At 41.6% G+C, this 15,458-nt stretch overlaps 4 protein-coding genes across 6 annotated transcripts; 2 read left to right on the forward strand and 2 right to left on the reverse strand.

Moving 5' to 3' along the window:
- Positions 1-74: 74 nt before the first annotated feature.
- Positions 75-4,677, reverse strand: LOC130552404 (uncharacterized). 2 transcript variants are annotated; one of them, XM_057330660.1, is made up of 9 exons: positions 4,555-4,677; positions 4,072-4,274; positions 3,576-3,695; positions 3,251-3,483; positions 3,043-3,174; positions 2,779-2,972; positions 2,209-2,288; positions 2,057-2,140; positions 75-777 (listed from the first exon to the last, which is right to left on the reverse strand). In XM_057330660.1, the coding sequence occupies exons 2-9, from the start codon at positions 4,268-4,270 to the stop codon at positions 632-634; spliced, it is 1,188 nt and encodes a 395-aa protein (XP_057186643.1). In that variant the 5' UTR covers positions 4,271-4,274; positions 4,555-4,677; the 3' UTR covers positions 75-631. The 2 variants fall into 2 exon arrangements, with proteins under 2 accessions (XP_057186643.1, XP_057186644.1); XM_057330661.1 differs by lacking the exon at positions 4,072-4,274 and having other exon boundaries at positions 4,555-4,671.
- A 533-nt stretch (positions 4,678-5,210) lies between these two features.
- On the forward strand, positions 5,211-9,654 carry setdb2 (SET domain bifurcated histone lysine methyltransferase 2). Of its 2 annotated transcripts, XM_057330652.1 has the most exons (12): positions 5,211-5,322; positions 5,487-5,553; positions 5,643-5,756; positions 5,881-5,967; positions 6,056-6,149; positions 6,351-7,115; positions 7,203-7,372; positions 7,509-7,714; positions 7,796-7,829; positions 7,909-8,045; positions 8,176-8,264; positions 8,618-9,653. In XM_057330652.1, exons 2-12 carry the CDS (start codon positions 5,526-5,528, stop codon positions 8,733-8,735), a joined length of 1,842 nt encoding a protein of 613 aa, XP_057186635.1. In that variant the 5' UTR covers positions 5,211-5,322; positions 5,487-5,525; the 3' UTR covers positions 8,736-9,653. The 2 variants fall into 2 exon arrangements, with proteins under 2 accessions (XP_057186635.1, XP_057186636.1); XM_057330653.1 differs by having other exon boundaries at positions 5,290-5,553; positions 7,799-7,829; positions 8,618-9,654.
- A 519-nt stretch (positions 9,655-10,173) lies between these two features.
- Positions 10,174-11,508, reverse strand: LOC130552407 (histone H2A, sperm). The gene is made up of 2 exons (XM_057330664.1): positions 11,030-11,508; positions 10,174-10,669 (listed from the first exon to the last, which is right to left on the reverse strand). Exon 2 carries the CDS (start codon positions 10,656-10,658, stop codon positions 10,233-10,235), a length of 426 nt encoding a protein of 141 aa, XP_057186647.1. The 5' UTR covers positions 10,659-10,669; positions 11,030-11,508; the 3' UTR covers positions 10,174-10,232.
- A 104-nt stretch (positions 11,509-11,612) lies between these two features.
- creg1 (cellular repressor of E1A-stimulated genes 1) lies at positions 11,613-15,335 on the forward strand. Its single transcript, XM_057330662.1, has 4 exons — positions 11,613-11,978; positions 13,325-13,444; positions 13,975-14,161; positions 14,463-15,335. Coding segments are annotated over exons 1-4 (573 nt in total). The 5' UTR covers positions 11,613-11,714; the 3' UTR covers positions 14,465-15,335.
- The last annotated feature ends 123 nt before the right edge of the window (positions 15,336-15,458 follow it).

Consider the following 15,458-nt stretch of genomic DNA (forward strand, 5'->3'; position numbering starts at 1 on the left):
GAAGTTACTGTCAAATCTTAAATATGATCACAACTAGAACACTTACAAATTAAAGAAGTAAGTTTATAGGAGCGATCGCTTGCATATTATCACTTTATTAGCACAGTAAACAACACAATACAAACAAGCCTGTTTAATCACATTTATATATTTATATATGCATAAATATATAGAAACATAAATTAAGATAAATAATAATACAGAGAAACATAAATGTATAGATATTCATAAATATTTGTATCCTTATTTTTAATATGCAAACTTTTGTGTTGTTTGCGTACACACCATGTCCATCTCAGCGCATCATCAGAACACCGCCAGATCTTTTTCAGGGTAAAGCCACGCTCTAATGACAGTTTCTTAAAGCGCGTTTATCAATAACTCAATCTTGGTTCTTTTAATGCATGAATTATGCAAGTAGGTCGTGATGTGATATTGAAGGCGAGAGAAGCAGGCAGGCAGGTATATGAGCTCTGAAGGTTTCAAACCACATCTGTGGGCAACACTTCCTGTGTGTGTGTTTGTGTGTGTGTGTGTGGGGGGGGGGGGTTGACATCGCAGAACAACACTTAAGAAGAGTTACGAGCAAAAGTAGTTGAACAGATGAAACGCATGATGTTGTAGAGTATCTTCAGGGCAGATCATTCAGGATGACAGACATTTGTTTCTGGGCATTTTTCAATCCATCTTTCCATTTCTGAGGCACGTCTGAGCCAATAAACGCTCCTCTGGCACCCAGCAGAGCTCCTAACGTCGCCCCTCGGTTACAGTTCTCACCTGACAACACAAAACACATCTTCACATACAGTAATACTCCATGCAATAACAAAATGGTTTTACTCCTACAGTATTTACTTCACATTACAGGAGTAAAGACGGCGGAACATACTTATTCGTTTACTCATCCTCATGTCATCACAAATGACTTAATTTCTTCAGTTGAACACAAATCATTTGCTATTAAAATGACATCATAGTTTTCATAAAATGTTATTTTCTAATACAGCCGTCAAAAAGCACAAACATCCATCAATAAATGAATCCAAATGTCTTCTGGAGTGAAACCATTCGCTTGTGAAAGGAAAACGTTCATATTTTCAGCCGATTTAGCAAAATGTAAAGAAACGGACTCGAGCGCTGGATACAAATATGGTGACATGTTGATGACTTCAAATCTCATTGGATCTCACATTTCTTGTGATGAGACACATATGAGAACTACTGTAGTCACAAGACACGATAGAACCAATGAGATTTGAAGTTATCGACGTGCCACCAAAAGGGAGCTTCCTGTGCTGATCTGTATGTTGCCATGGATACGTGACGTGTGGATCTTTAAATAAGTTGAAAATATGACTGTTTTTTCTCACAAGTGTATGGTTTCACTTCAGAAGACTATAAAGTCCCAGTGAAATTAAAAATGACAATGGCTATTTTTCATGAAATATGGCAGCGTTTATTGCAAATAGTTGATCAATGTGCGTCATTCTCTTTTAAAAATGAATGTGCCCTCATAATCTTTAGTCAAAATCTGAAAATGCACTTCCTTCCTTCCATCTTAAATGATGTGTGTTAGACGGCTTGGGCGGAGCATCCGTTAACTCCTCCCCTTCAACTGTCAGTCTGCTACCAGTTCCATTTCAAATTGCAACGGCTGTTTTTATACATCAAATCGCAGAGAAAGACGCAAGCCACGCCCACTATTTTTCTCATTAGAAATTCCATTTCACTCGAAAATGCTTCCAAACATGGAAGTAAAAACGATCGCAACTTCCAGTTCACGGGGGACTTTAAATAAAAAAACAAGCAGCAGCAGGTTTGACTGATGCACTAATAGCTCTTACTTCTAATGTGATCACAAATGAGGTTTCAGTGTTAAAATACTCAACACAGCAGAGTGTGTGTGTGCACTGAATAAAGCTTTAGTGATGTCTGTGTGAAATACAGAAGCTGAACATCTGCTGTGCTTCGCAGAAAACTAAGTCCGATGACATGTTATCTGTATGAGTCAATGACAGTGAATAACACACACACACACAGTCATTCAGAAAGTCACCTCCACAGTTGGTGTTGGTCAGGATTCCCTCCGTCACGTCATTATGAAAAGTGTAGGCCAGATAAAAGAGACTGCTCACAGCTCCTGAACACACAGAAAGAAAAGAATCTGATGTCCAGTGAAAACCACACTGTTGTGTTGAGTTTTCTAACCTTGTATGTAGCAGGCGAGACCGAGAGACTCGACGGCACGCTGATGAACCTTCAGACGCTCCTCTGATGATCTAGAAAAACTGAAGAATAAACAGAGAAAATCATTCAGATTCAGAAGTGCAGCTACAACAGACGCCATCAGATAATTCTGTGTATAACTCTCAGTCTAACAGTCAAATCATTATCAAAATTCATACAAAATATAAAACATGAACGCAAACATGAGATATTTTTATGACAACACATTTTCGCCCCAGATTAACATTACTGTAATTCAAAAGAATTCTCCTTTTATTTATCAGTTATTATATTTACTGTTTAAGCTGTACGTTTACATGATCATAGTTTTTGATTGAAATATAATGAATGATTTAAAACATCATTCTGTAGGTGATTCGTTTTCATAACTGCATTACAGTAAGGAGAAAGAGATTTTATTTCCTAGTAATGACAAAATAAGAATTGGAGGGAAATCATTTCTTAGTCATAAAAATGGTCATAATTCAGATTTGAAATTTATCTTTCTAATTACTATTTGTATAGATGAAATGACTCCTTCTGTATTGTAACCTTTCAGCTCTCTGTATGAAGTGTTGACACGTGTGCCATGCGTTCAGCGCGGGTGATTTCAGGGCCGTCTCAGCCTGCTGTTTCACACACGCTCCGTTCAGTGTGGCGTACAGCGCACGGGCGTACAGAGACACGAACTTCTTCAGCTCTGGATGAGGATGAGTGAGATTCACAAACTCCACCGCAGCTGATACCTCAACACAACAACATCTGATGAAAACGATCACAATTCACACACGATCCAATACGATTTATAACACTCACTGCTTCCTCCTCATTGGCTGACAGGAGGACAAATGGAACGGCCATCGGGAGACAGCCAATGACATTCAACTGACTGTCGGGAACTGGCGCGTTTAACATGCGCTTGGATCGCCGCTCGGCGAACTCCAGAACCTGAAGAGAAATTTCAATTCAGACATCATGGGACGTTCCAGCGGACGTTATGATTGACGCACAGAGAGGATTTTACCTCTCTTGAAGACGTGGGTCTGAGTTCCTGCCAGTCACAGAAGAAGGATCTATGGAAGGATTCTGCATACGTGTCATCGTGTGATCCAGGACTCGTCATGAACGTCACATAATCTGACAGGACGGCGGCCCGAGCGTCTGCTTCTGCCACGCTTCTGAACTGACCTGAGCTCAGAACCCGCGCCACTCTCAGAGCACAGAGGGTGTTCAGTGTGTTCTCACCAGCCTGGAGACCTACAACACACATGAATCATGTTTCTCTTCATGACAATGACACGTACATTGTCCTTTAGGTCATTAGAATCTGAGGATTTGGGCAGCTTTACCTTGATGGTAATGTATGGATCCGCTGGGATTCATCCAGAACTTGAGTTTATCATGCAGAATAACGTTTCCCACCACTGGAGCTCTGGTGCGGGATGACCCGGCTGTACGCCCACTGCCGCCTATATTCAATATAATGATCAAACATATGTAGATGTCACTTGATGTGCGTGGGTAACATTTCAGTAGCTGTCCTCACTCACAGTAAAAATCTATGAGTTAGCAAACATCTTTGTCTTGGTTGTATTGTGATAGTTAATGTTTGTGGATACACAACATGGCGTGACATTTGTTATGCATGCATGTGTATAATTGTTGCCGACATGTTTTCGAGTTGGCTTTGACCGTTCCAATATGGCGGACGACAGCGGCCCATAGAAACCGCTGCTAATGAGGCGTGTATTTACATATAAATTGTAATCTCTCATATCTCTGGAGTGTATATGTGATGAGCGTTAATGTAATATGATGTGTTTGACAGAAGATGACGTTTATCACCCGTGTTAGAGAGCGTCAGGATGCTGGACGGGTGTCGTTCACGCGGCGCGTGCAGTCCGCGGATCCAGCTACCGAAGTCGCGTGGGATGTCGCGCGGGATGTCGCGCGTGTCATAGAACCAGTGAACGGGCATGGACATCGCGTCCGCCGCGCACATTCCCCAAAGCGCGTTCACGACAGATTCGCGCGCAGGACACATCTCGCTAAACACAACCACACACATGAACGAAGAATTTGACCACAGTCGCGTGACATAAATAAGGCAGCATTTCATTCTTTTATTATATAACTGGCATCACTATGGTGGTTTATTTATTGACACGTAAGTTATTGTAACGATGCTGTAAATTATAACAGATGGTATTTGGGTGTAACGTAAAGGAAAACCGATTTAAAAACATTGAAATAATTCATCTTTCTCTATTACAATTGTACAAACTAAACAACTACAATATAAATGCATATTATGAATTTTGTTCTTACTGTGAATGATGCAGACCTAGTGCGACCCGCTGTGTATAGATCAGCTGCTTACACAACTCCAGAATCAGTGTTATAAAACCTCACGTGAGCGCTTTATTACTAACTTACACAATAACGTTACGTCACCGATAAACATTCTTCTTCTCCTCATATTACTGCCTATTAACATACACAGGGTCATATAAAACTGACAAATTATCTATGTTCATAAACTTGTTTATTCGAAAGTAAAACAAACAATTCCACGTGATATCACAGACATATGACGTTAAACAAACTGAATCACTAATGGATTCGCAGTTCATTAAACACGTCACGTACACATATAACCGCATAAACGATTGATTAAAAATATACCGAAGTGAAAAACATCCACGAAGAGCATCAACGATTACACTAGCCTGAGAAATCGATCGTCGATTAGTTTGGACTTAAACCGAAAACAGAGAGTCGAATCGTTTTCGTGAAGGGATTCAATGAACCGCTCGCAATGAACTGGTTCCATCAAATACGCACGCGACATTCTTCGTGTCATATTTGTAATAAAGTGCATTATTAATAAAATGTTAGCTCTCATTATTGTAATGTTATAGTGTTAGGTTATAATGATGACGAGCGTTGTGCTGTTTACGGTTTTGTGAAGAGCGGAATGGTGTACGAATCGGTTCGAATGAATCACTTACGACTCTCCAAAAGTACGGTTCGGGATTCGGACATCACGAGTGATTCTGCCGCGTTGATTCAGACAACAATGAACTCATTCAAGCAGTAAGTTTGACATTTTCGTTCGTTTTTCTTCACATTTCACCATCGGAACGATATTTCGTTGCTGTGATTTGACGCGTTTGTGAGTTGGATTATGGTTTACGGCGATGTTTTGTCGAGAAGTGACGATATCTCGTGTTTATGAGCTCGTGTGTGTTGATCTGTAGTTTACAATCGATCACCTGAAGCGCTTCACACAGAGACAGATGACAGTACAGATGGAGTCTGACACCGGTGAGCATCACTGCATGTCATCATGTGTTGAGGCATTTTTGATCACATGATTAGTGTTGTATTATTATTTTATTATTGTTGTGGTTCAGAGAGAGCGAGGATCTTCTGGCAGGAGATGGATGTTGATGTTGTGTTCGACCAGCTGCTGGATTTACTGCAACATTTAAGAGAAGCCATCACAACACACACAGCATCAGACAGAGGTACACACACACACACACACACACACACACACACACACACACACACACACACACACACACACACAGATTCTGTCTACAATCTCTGCAGCTATCTGTATTCAATTGAGTTTGGATGTTGTGTCAGATTATGTAAAGGCGATGAAGATCATTCTGGAGTCTGAAGTGAGCGTCTTGAAGAATGAAGGCATTGAGGAGGTGCTCATTGATGAAGGTTTGTGCTCCTGCACACCCACTCACACACGTGTTCTACATCGTCATCGTAATTGTGTGATAATAAACATGAGTGTTGTGTGTTTCAGATATACTGACGGTGACCGTCTCCGGGTCTCAATGTTCTCCTGATCACCCGAAGAACGGCCGTGTGACTGATGATCTTCTTCAGGACGCCTCGCGGTGTGTCACAATACACGAGCATCACATCAGACATGTAGACGAGTGTGGTTTAAATCTGTCTCGTGGGACTTTTTTAAGAGTGACCTCACAGATGCTGTGTTGACAGAGAGCACACATGTATCTATTGTTTTCAGTTTTGTGATGTTTTTAGGAAAAGCACGTGTGCAGTCAGTTTGCGTTGACCGTATTTCTCGTTTGCAGATGCTCGAAGGACACAGAGACGAGCTCAGACTACAGTCAGATGTCATCAGCCAGTAGAAACGAAGCTCTGTGTTCGCATGACCTGACAGCGCTGATGTCTCCTCTGAGCGTCTGTTCTGAGGACCCCGATTCCCCCGTCCCGCTCGACTTCCAACCTCACGACTGCAGCCCGGCGTGTGTCCTGCTGCTGCGCGCTCATGCTGATCACTTCCTGGGACACAACCCGTTCCGGGTGCCCATGCTGTGCCAGTTTCAGCGCCACTGCGTCCGGATCCACCCGTCCACAGAGCAGGAGGAGGAGGAGTCGGAGGTCTTTTACACCGCCCCATGTGGGCGGGGCCTGCACTCCATGGAGGCGGTGCTTGATTTTCTGCTGCAGTCTGACAGTCTGGGTCGTCTTCAGCCGGACAATTTCACCTTCAATCCACAGATCGTTCCAGAACGTCAGACGCAGCGGCGCGCTCCCGGCCCGCCGTCGGTTCTGTTTGAGCGCGACCTAAGCCGCGGGGTCGAGCCCGTTCCCGTTTCTCTCTGCAATGAGGTGGACGGGCTTCGGCCCAAAGAGTTTCGCTATCGCAAAGAGCGCTGGCCTCACGGCTGCTTCCTCGGCGCTGCTCCCTTCTTCTCAGTTTGCTGCGACTGCGCAGACGGCTGCGCAGATGTCCAGAAGTGTGCGTGTCTTCAGCTGTCTGTCAGAGGAGGAACAGATGAGAAGAAACACCATTCTTACAAACACATGAGACTCGACGCGCCTGTAAACGCCGGGTGAGTAGAGCCACGCTTCAGTTTGAAGTCTAATGCTTGTGATGTGATTGGTCAGGTCGTTCGTCACGTGATGTGTGATGTGATCAGGCTGTTTGAGTGCGGCCCGTGGTGCGGCTGTGATCGCGCTCGCTGTCAGAATCGTGTGGTTCAGAGAGGACTGCGCGTGCGTCTGCAGGTCTTTCGCACCCTGGAGCGCGGCTGGGCCGTGCGATGTCAGGATGACCTCGACAGGGGAACTTTCATCTGCATTTACGCAGGTACACGCATGTGACGCATCACACCATAGATACAGTGCTTTTATACATGACGTCGTCATATTGTATATGGTTGCCATGCTTAGGCTGTATGTGTATGTGTGTGCGTGTAAAGTGATGTGTGTGTGTTGAAGTGCAGGTGTGGTGCTGAGACGAGAGCAGAACGTGGGGCCGGTGACTGTGAAGAGCAGAGAATCCCAGGTGTCTGATGATGAGGTGGAGGTGGTGGATGAATGGACTCTTCCTGCAGAGAGCAGCGGGACAGAACCTCCGGAGCGCTCGCCTCTGCTCTATGTCCCCGTTATACAGAGACCTGCGGATCAGCCCGGACACACACAACACAAGGTCACTCACTGTCTGTCTGTCGGTCATGACTAGTTTGATTTGTTGGTGTGCTCACAGCATTTCTGTGTTTTGTGTGAACAGCAGGTGATCTCGTCTCCAGACTGCAGTGAAACAGGTGAAATCACGCGACACGCATTCATACACGCATGCGGGAGTCGTCACGTATGAAACATGAAAAACTGTTGTGTTTGTAGAGAATGAAGATGTGTTGAGGAAGAAGATGAGATTAACAGAATCAAACGGACACCGTGATGGAGGAGAGGTGACGTCTGATGGAGACGTGTATTTTCTCAGCGCTTCCACTGAGGGAAACGTGGCCAGATTTATCAACGTAAACATCTTAATTTGATCACACTCACGCTTACAGTACTGCTGTATAGACACATGACATCTTTGACTCAAGACTCGTTCACGTTTGTTTTGGTGAAATGATTTTAATATGAATCGTCTTAAACCTGCAGCACAGCTGTGAGCCCAACCTGTTTGTCCAGAACATCTTTGTTGATACGCACGATCCAAAATTCCCACTGGTGGCCTTCTTCACAAACAGGTGAGCCATGTCACTTCCTGTCTGTGTGTGTCTGGCACAGGAAGTGATGGGACAGAAGTTTCAGTAAGTGCTGTGGGGAATTGAGAGCAGATCGCCGCAGAACTGGGTCAGAATCACACCTGAATAAACCGCACGTGTGCACGCACACAGAATGAGCACATCATCTGTTTAGTGCACAACAACAAACATCAACATCCTCGCTGTCTGGATGTTCACGTTATTTTGTGAATATAACAGTCTCCATCCAGAAACAAATTCAAACAAACATCATGTTTGATAGGTGTCTCCAGAATACAAACACAAAGGAGGGTTTGATTTCTTGACCTCATCTTGACCTTTATTTCTTTTGTTAGGACGATTAAAGCTGGAACTGAATTGTCGTGGAATTATTCGTACACAGAAGGAAGTCGTCCGGATCATGAGGTGTCCTGTCGCTGCGGTAACGCCACCTGTCAAGAACTCATCATCTGACACATCATTTCAATTTTGTGAATACATTTCATAAGCCTTTTATTGTTACTGGAAGTCTGTGAGCGTTTGTAGATTGTGATTTTATCACTCACCCTTTTGAAAAAGGAAAACAAATAGAATAAGAACGACCTGCTCCGGTTACTGTAGATTTATGACAAAATGTTTTTAAATATCTTGATAAGTTTCTAAACGGTTACATGCAGATCAATAAAGTTTTTCTATTAGATTGCCATTGTGTTTTTAGTGCTGTAGAAACATATGTGCGAGTTTAGTATGTTTGAAGAAAATCAAATGTACTAAAATAACTGGTACGTTTTTTTTAAAAGAAAGTTTTGTATATAACGTTACTGTTAAAAATGGAATTTTTTTGGAAAAAAAACCCTTATGATTTGTGGATTTGAATGTACATTTAGACAATCTCATATATCATATCTGAACAGCTAGGGAATCCACAAACTACTCTATAGAGGGCTATACTGGAACCTAGTGGTTACTCCATTACACGTTTTTACTTTTTTTGTAGAACCAGAAGGCTCTAATCAAAAATGTCCAAAAATTGATTTTAATAGCCTGGTCTGTTATAACAATGGATAAATAGAAAAATTCAGTGGGTAAAATGGGTAATTGTATAAATACTTAGTACCATCAAATTGTCTAAAAATGCTAAAAAAACATCAAACAAAAAGGTTATTGATTTTCCTGAAAAAAAGTTACATTTAAGGCTTAGGTCACTTTTGACCGAGAAGGAGCCAAGTGTAACCGCTAAACGAAGAGTCCCAGAGGGTTAAACATGCTGTTATGACTCCGGTCACTAATGTTAATCAAAGAACAAAAATCTATGCGATTTTGTAGCTTTAATGATTGTTCTGTATTTCATGTATTTAGCAGTAAAAACTAAAGTGGTTGAGAACTTGATTTTCTGTTTATTTGGCACACTTATGGGGTTGATTAGAAAAAAAAGACATCAATAGCAAAGCCAACAATATTAGAACGCTGACTTTAATAAAATGATACCATTAAAGAAATGTTGTTCCACATTAAAGATAAAATGTGACATTAGAGTGTAAAAGTATATTTAAAAAATACTGTGCAATTAGTTAATTTGTTTTATTGACAGCACTAAAATAACACATTGAACAAAGTAAAGTGTATGTTTGATTTCACTGTACGTGCGAAAAGGGTGCGATTTAAATTTGAATCTATTGACAGCCCTACTTTTAAAGCTTGAGAAGTGTCTGAAAAGTATCACATTACACGACCCAACAAACTCCGATTGAGCATGTGCAGTCGGGTGAAAACAGACGGTTATCACACTGATCCATCAAACCACAGACGTTTCTGTGCGGTGTGAATTGGCCTTTACACTGACATTTTTTTGGAAACCAGCCGATGGTTCTTAAATGTCCCCTAGCACAGCCAGAAAAAGCACAATTATACAGACATTAAAATAAAACTTTATTAATAGAAGTGAACTTTTAAAGAGTGCTTTAAAGCGCTTCAGAAGTCTTGAGACTGGACATCTTTGGTGGTGTTGTGGTCTCGTGGAGCTTTGGTTTTTTTGGGCAACAATTGCGCTTGTATGTTAGGAAGAACTCCTCCCTCACTGATCGTGACGCTGCCCAGCAGCGTGTTCAACTCCTCATCGTTTCTCACCGCCAGCTGAATGTGACGCGGCGCGATGCGGAGCTTCTTGTTGTCTCTGCACGCGTTCCCCGCGAGCTCGAGCACCTCAGCGCACAGATACTCGATAACCGCCGCCAGATAAACCGACGCGCCCGAGCCGATGCGCGTCGCGAAGTTTCCCTTCCGCAGGAGACGCGCGATGCGGCCCACCGGAAACTGAAGGCCCGCGCGCGTTGAACGGGTAACGGACGTTTTGGTCTTTCCTGCAGCGACAGCGAGTTTCTTTCCACGGCCAGACATGATCAACAGACCTATTAAAACAAACCAACTTTACGTCAACAGACTTCAAAAATAGAACGTCTTAAAGAAAACCATTTCTTAGTTAATGAAATTACTGTGGTCTCGTCAGACTAACCACCATTTGCATTACTACAAATCTTAGACCAAGTGTATGGTCACGAGGGTTTACGTTTATAGTATACAAAAACCATAGTTGAACAACAGCTACTGTAATAAAACCAAGTACGTTTCCACGAGTCAACACATAACAGTAAAACTGAAATAAAACACTAACAAAATAATCAGCACAATCTGAATTCGAGTCGTTCATGCAGAGTCTTATGCAGTAGGCCTAAAATGTAACAAAAATGAAAGCTAGAAACATAACTCACCTTACAGCCCAACAACAGCACCAATAATAAAAACAGAAACAGTTTGAAATTTAATCACAGCTGTGCTGCTTTTATACTCACTCTTCATTGACCTTCACCCGCATACAGGTGTCATGTGACCAATTAACTAATTAATTAACCAATTACATTATTAACGCATCATTAGCAGTGTCGTGGTGATTAACAGTTCTTAAGATCATTCTTATTCACTTTCTTTCATGATCTGTTAAGACCACAGATGACAGATCAGTTCTAACAGTCTCAAAGCACTCTGGTTTGAGTTATAATTGAATCACTAACCATTAGGTTTAAGGCTAAAAAACATAAAAACATGACGTTTTAGGATTTTACTTTTTTCTGTAAACTTTCTAAGCATGTTGTGATAATTGTATTACCACGCTTAATTATAGGGTTACTGAAATATAATGTCATTACTCGACACACCAAAGTAAAACGTTTCTTAAAAGTTGCTTGTGACCTTTTAAGGTATCTTTTTGTGATAACATTTATTGCTGTTCTTTGTTTTTGTTTGTTTGTGGTTTTGATGCCTTGTGTAAGCACGTGTAGTGCCGAGGTCACATGACCGCTGTTGTGCTCACGTGATCCAGAGTCGATCACAACACGCGACGATCTGCTGTTGTGGGTCATTTGTGTTTAGTGCGTTTATGCGTGATCATATTCCGTCATGACTCTGGTGTTGGTCGCGTTGAGTTTAGCGTTGACGCGCGTCGCGTCGTCGGTGCCGCCTCATGAGGAAGTGGCTCGGATGGCTCGGTTCGTGGTCAATAAGTGTGACTGGGCTTCGATGGCGACCATCTCGACTCATGAGCCGGTGAAAGGACAGCCGTTCTCCAACGTCTTCTCCATCAGCGACGGGCCTGTGGGCAACGGAACCGGAACCCCGTACATGTACCTCACACACATGGAGATCTCCGTGCAGGACCTGCAGGTAGGCGAGACTTTCACCTCGCGAGGCGCTGCCTAGAGACCGACCGGCGTTTGACATCAAAGTATCGCGATAGCGACTCGAATACTTATTTCTTTAAGAAAACATTTCACAGACGAGGCCTAAAACTAGTCCCAGACTAAAATGAAGGTGTGACCGAAAACAACTTGCCATTGTTTTGTCTCAAGATGCAAACCAATGTTTTTTTCTAAGGCAGTTTTATAAAAGTGCCTTAAATATCCTAATTTAACAAAGGTCTAGTCACGCCTTAAGCCTTGTCTGTGAAACCGGCCATTATGCTTCAGACTTTATTCACGATACTCGTAGCACATCTACAGACACTTACCATGCTTTTACTATAGTATCCCTAACTTTGGTGACTATTTGCCTGACACGTGTTTACAGTATATTGCTTATTGTATGTTTACTTCTTAGTGTTAACCATCCATTATAGTAAACGTGTCGTAATCACACTGTTACCATCATCACGCTTTTAAAATCATCACTTTTGGCCGATCGATTACCATCTGATGTTTTACTGCACGTGTCATGGTGTAACCACAGTAATTGAGATCACAGTAAACGAGTTTGTGTTTACCGTGAGGTTTTCTGTAAACACATTAGAAGTGACTCCGTGTTCTCAGTTTCTTATCAGCTGGAACATTCTGCAGGTCCAGCGCGCGTGCGTGCGCGTGACAGAGAGAGAGACGCACACCCTCAACACCACATTTAAATAGTCCGTAAGGGACAGAACTGAATGATGATTGTGTGTCGTAATAAGTGTTGGGTGCAACTATTTACTAAGAAATTAGTTACTGTAATTTAATTACTTTCCCCTTTAAAAAGTAAAGTAAGGGATTACTCTAATTTTTCTGTAATTTAATTACAGTTGCTTTTGATGTAATTAAACTAAATACTTTGTGTAATATATGTGTGTGTAATAGTGGAATTGACATCAAAATTCAGAGTCTAACTTTAAAATCTGTGCTTTAATGTATAATTCTCACATTTGTAATACTTTGGTCAGTTAATAATACTACTTAATGAAGTTTTATATTATTTATTTGACTGAATTAAAAGAGCCGTTTCATGTCTATCCTTGAATCACTTAACTAATCAAGGTTGATATAGGATGTAGAAAGTAATTAGTAATAAGTAACTAAATGCTTTTTGGAGAGAGTAATTTGTACAGTAATCTAATTACACTATTGAATATGTAATTAGTGTCTAGTAATTAATTACTTTTTGAGAGTAACTTACCCAACACTGGTCGTAATAAAGCAGTTTGTATTAGGTGTATAATGTCATGAATGGTTGTGTGAAGCTGATGCCGGTGTTGTGTGTGACAGGTGAATCCACAAGCGTCTCTGGCTGTGTCTTTAGCTCAGAGCAGTTACTGTAAGAAACACGGCTTTGATCCACAGAGTCCACTGTGTGCTCACATCATTCTGTCTGGATCTGTCATTCAGGTAAATCACACACACCTCACTGTGATTGGACGGCCCGTGTTTCTGATCAGAGCCATTGAGAGAGAGAGAGTCGCGTCAACTCCGTTGACTCCAATGGAACAGTTTTTTCACATCAATGGAGGCTCTCAATAGTTCCTGGAAGTTACTAGTAACGCATGGAGCTGCGGCTAAACAGACCAACTGAGGTCAACTTCTAACCCATTTAAAGACGAAAGCCATTTAATGAATAAAAAATGAAAGAAATAAAGCATTTAAAGAGAACTATCTGAAGGCTCCATGAATCACGTGACGCTCCAGCGTTTTGGACTTCCGTTGGCAGAACTCTCTCTCTCTCTCTCAACGGCTCTGTTTCTGATCACCCGTCATTGATTGGCACTGGTGATGTCATCACCTGTTTGATGACATTCAGTTGTGAAAGAGACGTTGTTCAATGCATAAATAAAATAACTGTTGTAAAGCAATTCAACGCTGTAAAAAGCTGTATAGAAATAAAGGTGAATCGAGCGATGTTGTGTTGTGTTCTGGTGCAGGTGAACGGATCGGAGGCGTCTGCGGCCAAAGAATCTCTCTTCAGCAGACATCCAGAGATGGCCGACTGGCCCACGGATCATAACTGGTTCTTTGCTAAAATGAACATCAGTCAGGTGTGGGTACTGGATTATTTCGGTGGAGTGAAAACAGTGACGGAGGAGGAATACTACAAGGCCTCACAACGCTGTGAGTCACAACATGAAGCGTCTTTATATAAAGCTAAAATCACTAGTCAAAATGTAACACATATGTCAGTGTTTTTATGACCCACAGCCGAGTCGAGTATCTGCACATGTTCAATGCATTAAATCTAATATATATCTAGTTGAAGTACTCGTGATTCTTCCATGTCCTTATTATATGTTAAATATGTTATAACACGTATTCCGAACTTTATGAAGTTTTCTGTCTCTTTATAAAAGATTTCTAACAGCGTGAGAAATCTCTCTCTCTCTCTCTCTGTGTGTGTGTGTGTGTGTGTGTACAGGAAATGACACGCAGAATCTTGGTGAACGAGAGGAAGCTCTGGCCAGAATCACTGATGTCCTGAAAAATCCATACTTTAAATTAAAAATGTATCAGAGATTGTGTTGCTGTGTTTTGCTTTTGAAATCTTTCTTTAATCTCCAGTCTTATAGACAACAAAGTATTTTTCTTTTATTTAATAGACTTTTAGATGTGTTTACTACCCATGTTCAGTATGCTCAGTTCACAGCGCTGAGGTGAAGTTTCTTCAGTACGTTGTTAAACACCGTGTCTACACCGGACGCGACACGCGGCTTGTTCTAACGGGATTTTCGCGTCGCTCCGCATCCAGTGTGGACAAAATGTGAAATTATAATGGGTTCTTAAGCGTTTCGTTGTCTTTTGTCGCGTCGCGCCGCGTCCGGTGTAGACACGGTGTCATGCTGGGTTCACACCAAACACGAACAATCGCGTTCCTCGCTCTTTATTACTCGAGGGAAAAGTTCGTTATTTTCGCGTGAGTAACGCTATCTGACAAATTTTTTCAACCTTCACGGAAGACGAGATTGACGCGCGTTCGCGGCAATCGCCCGATTCGCGTCATTCGCATCGCCGTCTTTGAATTGACTTTACCCGCAAATCGCTTAATTCGCCTTTGGGGTGAACCCGTTTTAACATGTGGTTAGGTGAAATATGGACAAACCCAACCATTGGGTTAATTCATATAAAAATGTTCATATTCAAACCAATCATATATTAAAACAAACAAACATGTGTTTATAATGTTGAATAAATGTGTAATGAATTATAGAAAAGTTACCTTTCTTAAGACCTATATATTTTTGTAAAAAAAAATGTTGATGCAGTGTGGATGTGAAATAAATAATTGATCTGATTTTTTTTCTGTCTGTTTGATTGTATATTCATTTATTTTCTCTGTTATCTGTCATTCTTTTTCTTTGGTTTTGTAGTTTTCTGATGTGATTTTTCAGTTCAGTTTGTTTGATATTGTTTGTTT

The sequence above is a fragment of the Triplophysa rosa genome, linkage group LG4 (genome assembly GCF_024868665.1).
Source record: "Triplophysa rosa linkage group LG4, Trosa_1v2, whole genome shotgun sequence".
Classification (NCBI taxonomy): domain Eukaryota; kingdom Metazoa; phylum Chordata; class Actinopteri; order Cypriniformes; family Nemacheilidae; genus Triplophysa; species Triplophysa rosa.

Coding starts and splice junctions, on each gene's coding strand:
- LOC130552404 (XM_057330660.1), bottom strand. CDS start 4,270: ATGTGTCCTGCGCGCGAATCTGTCGTGAACGCGCTTTGGGGAATGTGC. Junction 2,973..3,042: donor CAGCCAATGAGGAGGAAGCA/GTGAGTGTTATA, acceptor TGTTGTGTTGAG/GTATCAGCTGCGGTGGAGTT. Junction 2,141..2,208: donor TCTCGCCTGCTACATACAAG/GTTAGAAAACTC, acceptor CTGTGTGTTCAG/GAGCTGTGAGCAGTCTCTTT.
- setdb2 (XM_057330652.1), top strand. CDS start 5,526: ATGACAGTACAGATGGAGTCTGACACCG. Junction 5,968..6,055: donor GGAGGTGCTCATTGATGAAG/GTTTGTGCTCCT, acceptor TGTGTGTTTCAG/ATATACTGACGGTGACCGTC. Junction 7,830..7,908: donor TCCAGACTGCAGTGAAACAG/GTGAAATCACGC, acceptor TTGTGTTTGTAG/AGAATGAAGATGTGTTGAGG.
- LOC130552407 (XM_057330664.1), bottom strand. CDS start 10,658: ATGTCTGGCCGTGGAAAGAAACTCGCTGTCGCTGCAGGAAAGACCAAA.
- creg1 (XM_057330662.1), top strand. CDS start 11,715: ATGACTCTGGTGTTGGTCGCGTTGAGTTTAGCGTTGACGCGCGTCGCG. Junction 11,979..13,324: donor TCTCCGTGCAGGACCTGCAG/GTAGGCGAGACT, acceptor TGTGTGTGACAG/GTGAATCCACAAGCGTCTCT. Junction 13,445..13,974: donor TGTCTGGATCTGTCATTCAG/GTAAATCACACA, acceptor GTTCTGGTGCAG/GTGAACGGATCGGAGGCGTC.